Source organism: Python bivittatus, unplaced genomic scaffold, assembly GCF_059951505.1.
Source record: "Python bivittatus isolate LINGU-HERP-01145 unplaced genomic scaffold, Pbiv_v1 ctg000220_np1212, whole genome shotgun sequence".
Taxonomy (NCBI): Eukaryota; Metazoa; Chordata; class Lepidosauria; order Squamata; family Pythonidae; genus Python; species Python bivittatus.
This window is the reverse complement of record NW_028277048.1, coordinates 16,390,963-16,405,429: the sequence shown is the minus strand read 5'-3', so window position 1 is coordinate 16,405,429 and position 14,467 is coordinate 16,390,963. Positions and strand designations below refer to the sequence as shown.

General features: G+C 40.3%; 1 protein-coding gene across 2 annotated transcripts in view; it reads right to left on the bottom strand.

Annotated features, from left to right (window-relative positions):
- Window positions 1-4,534: 4,534 nt before the first annotated feature.
- Window positions 4,535-14,467, bottom strand: part of OS9 (OS9 endoplasmic reticulum lectin) — a 41,059-nt gene continuing 31,126 nt past the window's right edge. For both annotated transcript variants that reach the window (XM_088137980.1, XM_088137981.1), the window contains 2 exons: window positions 6,780-6,892; window positions 4,535-6,029 (listed from right to left, as the gene is read on the bottom strand). In XM_088137980.1, coding sequence (XP_087994106.1) covers window positions 5,892-6,029; window positions 6,780-6,892 — 251 coding nt within the window. In that variant the 3' untranslated portion in view covers window positions 4,535-5,891. The remainder of the gene's footprint in view (window positions 6,030-6,779; window positions 6,893-14,467) is intronic.

Sequence of the window (14,467 nt, the reverse complement as noted above, 5' to 3'; positions counted from 1 at the left end):
TGTGTTAAAATAGAAGCAGAACAGTGCTATTTAATTAACAACAACAAAAAGTCTGCTTGGCAAGTCATTTCAAAATAGGAAAGACTGGATTTCTAGCCCATTTAATTTGATAGCAATTTGTATAAAGTTTGGCCCAGCCCTGTCATTAGGCAGGGACAGGATGGAAACAAGCTTTTTATATTGTTGGGTATGAATATGGTGTGCCTGTGGCATCCCAGGCAGCAATGGAGGGTGTGGCCCCATCACAGATGTCAAAGCAAGCCTCAACAGCCAAGCCAGACAACCCCAATATGTTTGATGATGGGACAATTACTAGCCTCACATCTCTGGCGACCAACAAGATGTGGGCTGAGCTGATTTATGTGGCCCTATAGGTCTCTCTGGAGAAGGCTCTAAAGCTGGGAAAGGCGGAAAGAAAGAGAAGAAGAAGAAGATGATGACCAACAGCAAGGTGGATGGACTCAGTTACAGTGGTGGTGACTGCACTGCACTGCACTGTTAGAAGACCTGAAAGACTACGTTAGGGATAAATTGTCAAGGAGAATCTGTGTGGTCACTAAGAGTTGACACTGACTTGATGGCACAGTAAGTCTTGTTGCTGTGAATTCATATGCTACAGTGGAGGGATTCAGGGCTCCATATATTGCAAGCATGTGCCATGGAGCAGTCTATTACTTTTAAATTTTATATATTGTTTACCTTGCTCTTGAATTGTATTCACAGAACCTTAACAAAAATAATAACAGGGTTCCAACATGTCCAAGGTTCTGCTGGATTCAAGATGAGAGGAGGGGAGGGCCAAGTGTTATTCTTCATTCTATTCCAGGTGGTGGGGTAGAGTTTACTAACTGTATTTCTATCCCACTTTTTCTCTCTGAGTGACATAAGTGGGAGCCTCTGCTTATTTTATCCTCATCACAACAACCTTGTGAGGTAGAGTGAGCCAAGACAGTCTGGCCCAAAGTGAGTTCCCTGGTCAAACAGGGTCTTGATTGATCCATGTCCAGTACCATTGGGTCTCAAAGTTACTTACTGTATTTCCTTCCCATTATGTAAGGACCCATAATTTAGACCGGCTTCAGACTATAAGCTCCTTCTGAGATTGGGAGCATCATTGAAAAATGAGGATCTTTGGTTCCAAAGTCTTCCCCAAACTATCCATGCCACATACCACTCTGAACGCCCCTGTTCTGAAGTAAGGGAGAGAATCTGTGGATATTTCCACTCAAATTGGAAGTGGGGATTTTTCCAGGGGAGGAAAATGAGATTTTTATAAGATTTGTCATCTCCTTGAACACCTCTTGCAGAACCACTTGTGAAATTACCCATGAGATTGTAGGCTGGATGAAGATGCTACTTAATATAACTGTGTTTGATAAGCTAGTTACACTGTGTGTTTATAGGACTTGTCCTCTTCTCTACTTTCAGTGTTCCTTATGTAAAACTTTTGTGGTTTGAAACTGCATTATATGAAACACTGTTTCAGTCTCTCTCGTTTTGTAACCTTCATTCTGAATCAGATATTCCTACCCCTTAGCCACCCTGGGAAAGCTAGACCTGAGATGCCTCAGTTCCCTCTGAGGATGGTTGTGAAACAGCTGCTTGTGAAACAGAAGAATGGTCCATGAAGGTGCGGCATCAGGAGCACCAGTTCCCAACTTCTGTTCTTCATCTCTATCACAGACTTCTTAGATGTGCACTCTTCCTCCTATGGTAATCCATAACAGCTTGTGAGGCAGCCATGTTACATGGGTGTACCATGGCATGCTCATAATTGCTCATGCCATCATGTTATGGACCAGCTGAAACTTCTTAGTGATCTTCGGTCCCATGTACAGCACAATACAGTAGTCCAGGTGTGAAGTGATCAAGGCATGTATGACCATGAGAAGGGCCTCCTGGTCCAGGAATAAGGGCAGCTGTCACACAAAAAATCTATGTGAAGGCCTTCCTGATCACAACTGCCATCTACTCTTTGAGCAGAAGCTGAGAGTTCAAAAAGGCTCCCAAACTGCACATCTGGAGAAGTGCAAACACATTCAGAACTAAAGATGGCAAGTGCCTGGGCTAGATGGTCCACAGCTATTTGGTTTTGCTAGGGCTCAACTTAAGTCTGTCCCCCCCCCCCCCCATCCCAACTGCCTCCAAGCACTGGGACAAGATCTTGATAGCATCATTGTTGACCAGGGCCAAACTATACAAGTATCATCACCATACTGTTGATTATCTGACCCCACATCAATAGATTATCTCACCTGGGGCTTCATATAGATGTTAAACAGAAGAGAGGAAAGCATTGACCCCTGTGGCATCCTGTAAATCTGAGGCTTTGGGCTCAACCTCTCCCCTTTTGTGAACACCTGCTGCAACTAACCACAGAGAAAGGAGAACTACTACAACACTATGTCCCTCACTCCCAATCCTCCCCACCAAGTATACCACAATTGATGGCATTGAAGGTTGCACTACCTCCATCCCTGCTCCACCAAAGGTCAACAAGAAGTGTGATTAATGTGTCTTAGTACTATGCTGTGGATTGAAATCCAACTGAAGTGTCCAGATGTTTCCTCCAAGGCCCTCTGAAGCTGCAGCTTGACTATCTTCTCAACAACCTTTATTACTATTGGTGAGGTTGGAGACTAGAGGAAACTTCTCCAGGACTATTCAGTCTACCAATGGCCTTGAAGAGGAGGCACATCACCACCTCCTTCAAGGCAGGTAGAACCTTCCCCCTCAGAGGAAGTCACCATCACCAACTCTAGAACAAAGCTGAGTTTGGGCAGAAATGTTGCTGCACAGCCAATACTGTACACCAGTAAAAAAGCAACTCAACTGTTCCCTAGAACCCAACCTCAACTTCAGGCGCAACACCTCTGAAGCTGTTACGGCTTCTCAGATGAGAACTGCTACCCTCCCCCCACCCCAGGGTGGAGCTGGTGCCAGACTTGAAACCCAAGTGGGCTGTCAGGCCCAGCTCAAGAACGACAATGAGACAGTCCAGTCCAATATAGTTCCTTTATTAGCTTCCACCTAATAGACAGAATCTCACCAGACTAAACCTATGCTAAAGCAACTCGTGGATATACCCCATGAGACTCGGGGGGGGGGGGCTATCCTCATCCTCTTTGTCTTCCCACATTCCTGCTGTGGACTGAGAAGGTGCTTGCTCTGGAATGTCCCCCCTCCCTCCTGATAACCTTGATCCTCCATTCCAGTATCTTTCTCGCTCATGCCATCCATTACATTGGCATATTTCAGGCAGAGGAATCCCTCCTCTGGGCCACCAAAGTCTCAGTTACACATACCAAGTTGACTGCCTCATCCACAGTGGCTGGCATTTAGTGGCAACAGCCAGAGCACAAGGCCACTGAGGATCCAGTGATCTAATACTGGGGATTGGAAGAAGGAATCAGACTTGAACACTGCCATCACCTTCCCCATGAGCAACCTGCCCTCAGATTTCCATCCTATCTCCCTCTCCCTATCACCACACTGCTCTCTCACAGGCCATGAGTCCCCCAATCTCACATTCCACTCCTCCAACTACCCCCTGCAGCAAAACCACAACATTCTCAGTGCTACTCCTACTTTTGCATACTCAGCAACACTGGGCACACTTGGCTATCTTGAATTATGCAATCACATATCCTACATCTTCACATAATCTACTTCCCCCCATTATCCCTGAACCATTGGAGCAAGATGCTGGCACAATTCCAGTTCTACTTTACAATGACCAGCCCCCAGTCCAGTCCAGGGCAGGCTCCAGATCTAGCAATTATTCAGGCAGTCCAACAGGTAATCTCAGTTGCTGACAAATGTACAAAAATAAATCCTCTGGAGTGATTTTATTTGACAGAGACCTAGATGCAGTCACAGATTTATGTCTGGACAGCCGCAGGGTTGGAACCAATTACATATCTCATTTGACTTGACCTCACTTCTGCTGCCCAGGCTCCTCACTAACATATCTCAGGTCATTGTTGGAATACCACAGCTACAGCTACTTATGATTGTTGAGGTGGGTTATGGGCACTTAAGAAACTCCAAACCACCAAATGTGGCTGCCCCCATGTCTTTGCTCTCACTCGCCTGCCATCTTTGTTTACCACTTTCCACTTGTTTTGATCTGTTCCCTGGGCAGACTGGCACACTTGCAAAACAGACCACCAGGCTGTAGTCAAGTGGTCATTTTTATCTCTACAATGGTCTACGGGGTTGATGTGGATTGGCAGACTTTCTTGAAAATCAATGTAAGGATAGTTTTCCACTTCTTTATTATCTTAAAAGTAACTTTTAAAAAATCAAATCAAGGGGGCACCAAGAGAAATACCTTGGAGTTCCTTGGATGCTTCTGGGGACCATATCATGGAAACCAATAGAATGGAATAGATTGCCTGTTCTGCTAAACTTAGACAAGACCATTCCTTTGCCTGAATCATCAGTGTTACAGTTACTGGTTATCTTTTGTTTATTAAATTGCAAACGAATCAATCCCTTTCCTATCAAGATCTTGAACAAAAAGAACCTTCACTGAAGTTTCACAATGCAGCATTTATTGTACCAGACAAAAAAATGGTTTAGACTGATCACCAAACCCTACAGCATACGCCTGTATTGAAGTGATACTTGTTTTTTTTTTAATAAGAACTAAAGAGAAGCCACCCTATTTATTTCAATACAGAGATGACTTGATGCTCTGCTCAGATCACTCCTATAGCCAGTACCATCCATACAAAGTCACATAAGCGAACACCAAACTCTAGGCTGGGTTCATCTGGATTTATTGATAGAAAAATGAATTGTGAATTGTCCTGGATGTGTCAAGGAAGGCAGCAGTATTCCTTCAGCCTTGCCCCTTCCCTTGGCCACAATTCCTCACCTCCAGTCACCCATGCAGTAGCCCAGATTGTTCAACAGCATTTGAAACAAATCATTGTCTTGCTGCACAAATTTCAGCTAGGCTCACTGCTTGAGACTTCACAGAAGGAATAGCCAGTCCCGTACCTCCATGAAGCTTGGAATTTGTTACACCGGCAGCATTTTTAATGCAGTTCACATACTCCTATGTCTAAGGCCCTTTAGTATGTGAAACAACATGGCTAGGAAGATCAGCCTACAGTAGCCTTTCTCCCAACCCTCCACCACATTTCTTTGCTGGATTCAGTACACAAAGGATGCTCCAGAAATGAAGATAGTCAAGGGACAGCCTGTACACTGGAGCGGATCTGCCCACAATTCAAATGTTTAGACCTAAAGAAAAAGATTGCTGAGAGGAGGTCAACACAGCACAAGCAAAGAGTGTCCTCTCCTCTGATTCGACATTTCAAGGCACAGAGGTGAGACATAAAACATGAGATAATTCCTTCCAATTTATGAGGGCTTTGGAAACAGAAGGGCACCAGTTTTAGCTCTCCAACTTGATTCAGTCTTGTGGTGAATCGATGGGCATTTTCTGTATGGGGATCCTCTCTCTCTCTCTCTCTTGTGCATGCCTTTAATCATTTTCAAGTCAAGATTTGGGCACCACGTTGCATTTCTGATGCTGAGGACTGAGGCCAATAGCTTGAAAAAGGAGGGCACCATAGCTTGGGTCCTGAAGAAATGCCACTGTCTCCATCTGAGGCAGCCTACAGAAGCCATTAAAGTGCGAGAGGAAATGTGGCAGTGGGTGCCTTAGAGAAACTCACTTGACAGCAACAGCTCTAAAGGAGACAATTCACAGCTCGGAGTAGTGCTTGCCTTGGGCTTGCCAATGTCTTATGCACATTCAAATGAGATTCTAGCGACAAAACATATTGGTCCTCCTGATGCACATGAGTGAAAAGGTGCCAGCCAAATCCTGCAGAGGAGCTTCCATGGATGCCAGAGTTCTGAAGATTGGCAAAAGATCAGAAATCTAAATCGTCTGATTCAGTCCCACCAGTGGTAGGCAGCTCTTCTTGGTTACGCCCCCACACAAAACGGTAGTTGTCTTCCAGCTGACGTTGCCGCCGCTGCTCTTTATGTGCTTCCTCTGTGCCCTGGATCTAAGAAACAAATATCAAAGCAATAAAGCAGACAGACAAATCCCACATACAAGGCAAAAGGCAAACTCTTAAGAACTTCTGGCCAAAGCACTTTGCTGCTCTAAGAGGGAAAACCTAAAGGCAGGGGGCTCCCTCTTTCTCAAAGGGGCTCTTTCCTTCCTCAAAGGGGCTGAGAAATGCTGCCATTATTTAACTGGGATTAAGTTGCAAAAACATCCTGAAATACATGGGAGCACTTCAATTCACCTCTATAATCTGATCTCGGTTTTCACCTCTGCCACTTTTAAGAGCGTTCCAAAATCCACCAATGGGTCCCCTCTGCCAACATGCAAGGAGTGGAATGCAACCTTACATAATGGGAATCCTTCTCACATGATGGGACTTCTCACTCTCCCCCCCTTGCTGTCCGACCTTGTCCCTCAAATTTGGAGGATTCTCTTGAGAAACTCCTAGTCCAGTATTGTCCAAACTTGGCCACTTTAAGATGAGTGGACTTCAACTCCCAGAATTCTCCAGCCAGCATGGCTGGGTGGGGAATTCTGGGAGTTGAAGTCCACTCATCTTAAAATGGCCAAGTTTGGACAACACTGTCCTAGACTGTTTCCTTCACTGCCACGATGCACATAAAATGAAATACCTAGAGCCAGCCTCCTAGCTTTCTATGCTCTGAACAATTTCTCAGTTGTGCTGGGATGATAGGAGGGAAATATTTTTCCCCATTATACCAGTGTTGGTATCATAAATCCTTACCAAAATATTGAAGAAGATGTCTTTGAGGTTCTTGGTGTCTTCTTCTGAGAGCCAGTGGGTGTCATCGTCATCTCCAAGGCCACCAGTTGTCACAATCTTGATTTCAATTTTACCTGCCAATCATAGAGAACCAAGCATTAGTTAGCCCCAAGAGCCTTGCTATAGTCTTCTCCAACTTACTGCCATCCAGATGTATTGAGACTACAATTCCTAGAATCTCCCTCTTGCTATTAGGAAAATTAGAAGACCCAGGGCAGCTCCTTAATAAGAGAAGCAATGGCAAGAGATAGAACTACTGGAAGAGCAACTTGGCTTCAGCCTCAGGAACCAAACCCAATGTCGCCTTAAATATGTGACTGTCATTGGCCCACAGCATTTCCCTGCTTCTCCCATGATAATCTGGCAGAATGATACTACTGCCAACAAGCTGGATGGCAGGTAAATACTGAGCATGCTGAGGTCTTCTTTTCTAAGAACCGAGAAATGGAGTTGGCACATCCTGGGAACCCATGCTTACTCTGACCCTTACAGCACCAAGCACCTATGAAAAAACAGTTCAGGGCAAAGTGAGATTGCTTTAACACCCCTCCCTTTTCTGTTAGCAAGGTCTTTAAGAGCCATATAAGAAAGAGTTGGTGGGAGAGGGAGGGGTTGGCAGGACCACAGAGAACAAAATCTTGCCATTTGTTCAACCTATATTTTTGTTATGTCACTAAAACAACCAACATAAAAAGCCACAATCTCAGGTCATAAACTGGTAGGAAGTACCAATGCTTAGGATAATAAAGCAGTTAAATTAAGAAGAAAGCACACATCCTAGGTTTTAGAAGGGCAAAACAGATTCTCGGAAAGCTATGAAAAACCCATAATTTTCCAGATATATTTGGCTTATTAATGAGCAGATTCCACAAAGCAAAGAGCTGTTGTAACTAGATACTTAGATTTTGACAAATATTTTCAGGGGATTAAAACAACATTATTTCATGATCCATTATTGGATCAAGGACTGGCATCCTGAGGCTCCCAAGTGCCTTCTTTGTGGCTCCTGGAAACCATTTGATCCCTCGCTGCTAAATCTCAGTGCCTAGTTTCTCACTATTAGAAGGTGGAAGATACACAAAGGAGAGTGCAAGCTCTATGTGCACTTAAGTGTAACAAGTGTAACTTAAGTGTGAAGTGGGAAGGGAGGGAGGAAGGAAGGAAGGAAGGAAGACCAATTCCTCCACCAAAAAACCCCTGCAGAAATACCCTGAAAATGGCATAGCCATGGCATAGCCCCCTCCCCATTCTGCATCCTTGTCTTTCTGCTGAAGCTCTCAAACCCACCCTGTAAGAAAATCTGCAGGACCAAAAGGTTACCCACCTCAGTCTAGACCAGGGTCTCCCGAATTGGGAGGTCTCTCTCCCTTGGGGAGATGCAGACAGATCCTAGGCCAGATGGGAAGAACCTTAGATGTAAATTGTTTCAATAAATCCACCTTTCCCAAAGTTTCACTGTATTGTTTTCATTGTTCATTTGTGTTCATTTTGGTGTTTGGATTTTTAGGGGAGGTATGTACATTAAGATTACACTAAAGGGAGGTGTGATGGCAAAAGGTTCAGGAACCCCTGGTATAGATTATGTAAAATATACAGTCAATATTATAAAATTTAGTTTACTAAAGTACAAATACATGAGAATGGGACATATGTAAGCTCCCTACACAGTTGTTTTCAATTCTTCTTGACAAAGCTTGCCTCTTTCCAACTCCATGAGTAAGAAATGGGTAAGATCCTGCCACTGGAAGAAGTCATTATCATTATTCTTCAAAGGTCTTTTTATTTCCTTTATAAAAGGAAGCTTGTATTTGTGTGCATGCGATGTGTCAGAGAGAGATACACACACACACACATACTCATACACACATACATGTGTGTATATATGTATATGCATTGCTTGATAATTACTTGATTGAAATTACTCTTCAATAGCTTTATATTTTAGTAAAAAAACAAATATGTTTTGGTCTCAGAGAATTATTTTTAGTGCACATGTGCTTAAGACAAAATACTGAAACTGGCAGATTAAAAAAAAAAAGACCAAAAAGGTCACAGGTGGCAAGTTCTCAGAGCCCTGCAAATGAGGGTCTTTTTTTACCTTCTCCTTCCTGTTAAGGCTAACAGAGTTTCACCTGCACCTGTAAGAACTGATCAAACAAGACTCTCCACCATCACTGCTACGGCTTTGGAAAATACTGGGTGGGCTTCTGGGTGGGGTGCTATGGCTGGTTAGCCATCTCTGCGAGGGCCTCTGCAAACAGGGACAGCACAGCAGTGGAACTTTCAGCCAGGAAATGGTTCTGGCTGACAGAAATTTATCCAGAGGAAGAAGAAATTGGGGGATTAGCCATTTGTGCTCTGGAAGAGCTGCTCCTCATGAGACAACCGCAGGAATTTAGTTTCTTGTGGTCGATTGTGGGTTGAGCAGAGCCAGGATTTACAACATGCCCTAAACTGCTGTGCGGCCTTCATGGACATTGGACTGGCTAAAGCAGTGTTGTCCAAACTTGGCCACTTTAAGATGAGTGGACTTTAACTCCCAGAATTCCCCAGCCAGCTAAAGCCTCACCTTCTTAATCACTTTACGACTGAATTGCTTTACAACCTAAAAGAGATATGCCCAATGGCAGTGAAGCACAAAAAACTCAAAAAAGTACCTTCTTTTTGAAATTAAGAAGAGAAAAAAAGAAAACATTATCTTAAAGGATTTTAATTTAAAAGCAAAAAGCTTAATAAGATTGTGAAATGAAGTTTCAAATGTACAAAGGGGACAGTGATTTTAAAAATAAAAGAAGTAAGTTTTTCTGATGAAAGTGCCTTTGAAAATAGTAAAATTAACTAGACTAAGAGACTGGACCTTCGTGGGAATGCTGTTTGTTTAAGGATAGAAGCAATTGATGGATTTTATAAAACAAGAAGATAAGAATAATATGAGCTAGACTGTGTAGACTATGACTACAGTGTGCTAGTTGGGACTAAAATATTAAAGATAGAAAGAAGCAAAATAGGAAAAAAAAGTTTGCCTTTTACTTTTACCATAGTCATTGATATACTTTTACTTTCTCACCATGGCAACCACTAGGAAAGCTGCCAACTTGGGGCAAGAATGTAAAGGTTTATTAGAACAAATTACTGATAAGAGTATTTCATTAGACTTATTGCAGAAAATGTTTGAAGAATTGGGCAAAAATATGACTGCAACAGTTAAAACGGAAGCAGAAGAAAGATCTGCAGAGATGAAAAAAGATTTGAAAGAAAAAAACAAGAATCGGTAGTGCAACTGGCCGCAGATTTAACACAAATTACTGACGAAGTGGAAGTTTTGGAAAGTAAGACAGAAGTTATCAACAGAGAGATAGAGAAGGATTTGGACAATCTGGCATTATTGGAACTCAGAGAAAAAGAATTCTGCTTAAGATTTAGAGCAATTCCAGAAGAACATGGAGAGGATATCAGAGAAAAGACTGTTAAATCTCTGTCTGATTTCCTGCATTGGGAAGAAGATGATACTGACACAGAGATTGAGAAGGCCCACAGAATCAAGACACATTTTGCAAAATTAAGGAATGTTCCAAGGGATGTGCTTGTGCACTGTCCGAAAGAAGACAAGAGACCAAGTTCTACAGCAGCACTTTAATACTAGACTAAGGACTGATAATACAGATGTAATTGTACTTAAGGAAATCCCAATCAGAATACTATGCAAGAGAAAAGAGTACTTTTTTCTGACAAGCTGAAACAGAAGAAAATTCCATTTACATGGGATGAATTGGAAGGGGTGATTTTTACTTATAAACAACAGAGATTTGAGTTGAATTCTGTGCAGAAAGCAAGAGATTTTCTGAAAAAATTTAAACAAGAATTGGAGGAGATAGAAAGGGAAGTGATAATGACAGATGAGACTAAACAAATGCCACAACAGATTCAAGACACTGAAGAAGATTGAGTGCTACAGGTATAGATTTTTCCAAAATCTTGGACTAATTATGGATTATAAACGCTTAAGGTGGAATATAAATGGGGCAAATGTCCCTCAAAAGAGAAAAAAAAATCATTATTTGAAAAAGTTAAAACAAGATGTGATTTGTCTACAAGAAACACATATTAGGGGAAAAAAGATGCAAAATATTTGAGTCACAAAAATCTGGGAGAGGAATTTATTTCAGTAGGATAAAAAAATGAGTTGTTTTGTATATAAACCCCCAACTATATCCAAAACTTATATTGACTGATGATTATGACAGATATGTTGGGGTGGAAGTCACTCTACAGGGGGCTAAGACTTTGATATTGGGAATTTATTCCCCAAATAAAGATAAAACAGCATTTGACAAAGGACTTATAGATAAATGTTTGGATTTTACATATGAAAATTGGTGTGTCCTGGGGGATTGGAATGGAGTGGTTTCCCCACAAAAAGACAGAACTTCTGAGAAAAATATTAAAATAACACAGGGAAAATTACCAAACTTTTTTTTTATTTACTGGATAATCTGGAGCTTGTTGACGCATGGAGACATAAAAATGGAGAATCAAAAGAATATACTTATTTTTCTGAAAGACACAGATCTTTTTCAAGAATAGATACAGGTTGGATTTCTAAGACTTTGGCGAATAATGTCTATAAAGTAGAGATATTACCAAAGACATCTTCAGATCATAATCTAATGACTTTAACTTTTAAAAGGAAAAATTAACCTTTTAGATGGAGATTGAATGAGATGTTATTACAAAAAGAAATGGATGGTTTGCTGTTCATTTTAGAAGACCCACCAGAGGGAGTAGAAGCATTAATGGGAAAATTAAAGGATTTTAGTATATTACCAGGTTTCAAGATTAATAATCAGAAGACAAAGATGTTAACAAAAAATATGGAATTAGAAGATCAAATAGAATTGATGGAGAAAACTGGCTTTAAGATTGAGAAAAAAGTAAAATACTTGGGTATTACTGACAAATATGAATTGTATGTTATTTCAAAATAATTATGTTAAAACATGGGCTGAAATTAAGAAGGACGTGTTAAGATGGGAGAAATTAAAACTGTCATTGTTGGGGAGAATTTCTGTAATAAAATGAATGTTTTGCCAAGAACAATGTTTTTGTTTCAGACAATACCTGTTTTGACAACAGATGTCCCATTTAAACAATGGCAAAAAGGCATATCTAAATTTATATGGCAAGGAAAAACCGTGTGTTAAATATAAAGTATTACAAGATGCAAAAGGAAGAGGAAGATTGGATTTACCAGTTTTGAAATTGTAGTTTGCTGCTTGTTACTTAGTCTGGAGGAAAGAATGAATGTTGCTGAGAAACAGGAGGCTTTTACAATTAGAAGTTCATGACTTGAGGTTTGGATGGCATGGATATTTATGGTAAGATAAAGTTAAAATTAATGTGAAGTTTAAAAATCATTTTATTAGACGTGCTATATTGAGAATATGGAATAGATATAAACCCAGGCTGTGCCCGAAAACACTTTTATAGATCTCAGCTCAAGAACCATATTATAGAAAAGAAATCGCAGATAAAGATAAATGGTTGATGTATCAGGACTTATTGGAAAACTATCAAGGGGAATTTGAGATCAAATCAAAAGAACAATTAATAGCAGAAGGATATGGTTGTCAATGGTTTTCCCATTTACTGTTACTTGAAAGATTTAAAATGGATAAAAAGACTTATGGCATGGAGCAAAGTAAGTCAGAATCTGAAATACAATTATGTACTGATGATGAATATGTAATTGCTAAAATGTATAAACTTTTGTTGAAATTTGAAACAGAGGAAGAACAAGTAAAAGAATACATGATAAAATGGGCTAAGAACTTTGGTTATAATATACAGATGGATCAGTGGGAAATATGTGGTTAAAAGGGTTGAAATTTACATTGTGCTATGATCTTAAAGAGAATTTTTATAAAATGATGTATCATTGGTACATGACTCCAGAAAAATTATCTAGAATGTATAAAAGTACGTCAAATATATGTTGGAAATGTGAACAGCATGAAGGAACATTTCATCATGTTTGGTGGATATGTAAAAACGTTTTTAAAACATTGGATTCAAATACATACTTTGATACAGAGGACTCTAAAGATCAGTATTCAGTTGAAACCAGAACTTTTCCTTTTAGGATTAATAAACAAACAGTTAGGAAAAAGCCATGGAAGATTATTTCAATATATGATTAATGTGGCGAGGTTGCTATATGCACAGAGATGGAAAGATTCAACATTGCCCACTATGGAGGAATGGTTGATGAAGTTGATAGATTTTGCTGAAATGGATAAATTGACTTCTCTGATTACAGAAAAGACACTATCTACATTTATTGGTGACTGGAAACCTCTTATGGACTTTTTGCGTAAAAATGAAAAAAATGAACTTGTGATTTATGGTTTTGATGATTTAACAGGATAGATTATAGAAAAAAGAGTAATATGATGTAATGTTAGAGAGGTTAACATATATTTGTACTTATAACTGCTGTGAAGAATAATGGAAGCCACTTCTTTATGTTTTTTTCTTTTCTATTTTTTCCTAACTTTTTCCCTTTCTTGCACTTTTTATTTTTTCTTTGATTTCTTTTTTCATCCTCTTCTTTCTTACTTTATATTAGTTTGTGAGTTTTTAGTTTCTTGTTTAAAAGCTTTAATAAAAATGATATTAAAAAAAAAGAAAATACTGGCCGGTCATTAATCATATTAAAAAAAAGGATAATGTAAGGTGCACTGCAGCATCTTTATGCCTGTAGGATTTATGTCTTTTGGATTCATTTTAAACAGTCTTTTTTAAAAGATCGTTCCTGCGCTCGCCAGCTGGGCTCTGCTCTAGGAAGGAGGCTCTGGCAAACCACTTCCGAAAAACAATTGCCTTGAAAACTGCAAGGACTTGTCCAAGCAGTCACTGCAGGGTCAGCAATGACTGAGCGCAGACAAAAAAAAAAAATATCTTATGCTGCTCATTTCATTACTTCTCCCTTGGTGAATAGCAAGACTCTACATATCTTGGGTGAAGTTTCTTTTCTCTCTTTAAAAGAGGACTGAAATTATTATAGTAATGTTGTCAAAAACAACAGAGGCCACTCTTTCAAAAACATTGTTTACCAAAAAAGACCTCCCAAAATAACATCTGTATGAATTGCAGGTCTTGGGTGTTCATAGGTACTGAGTGTGTATAGTTAACTATGGCACAGTGTCTACTGTGTTCTTTTAATATTTTTAATGAGATGCTGTCACCAGCAGTTCTCCTCTACAGGCAACTTCAGAGCAGAGGCTTTCTCTAGCACTAGTACCTACAATCATGGGATCTGAAAAGCGAGGATAGAACTTGGGACTGTTTGTACATAGGAAGAGAGATGGTACAAGGAGCTAAAAATATTCACTGTACCAGTCAATAAAAGGCTCTCCCAACCAATCTCATTACATAAAAAATGGGGGCAATTTTGGCCTGAGAAACCTTCCTAGAAAAGAAATTAACAATCAGCATATTGAGGTTATCAGCTCAGCATCCAGATGCCCTTGACGTCATGCAGCTTGCAATTCTGGACCTCTGGCAGCCTTGTGTCCTTGACTGCTCTATCCTAGAACAGCCCCCTGAGAAAGCATCTTACACCCCAGCCTAAACGTAATCTCCTATCATCA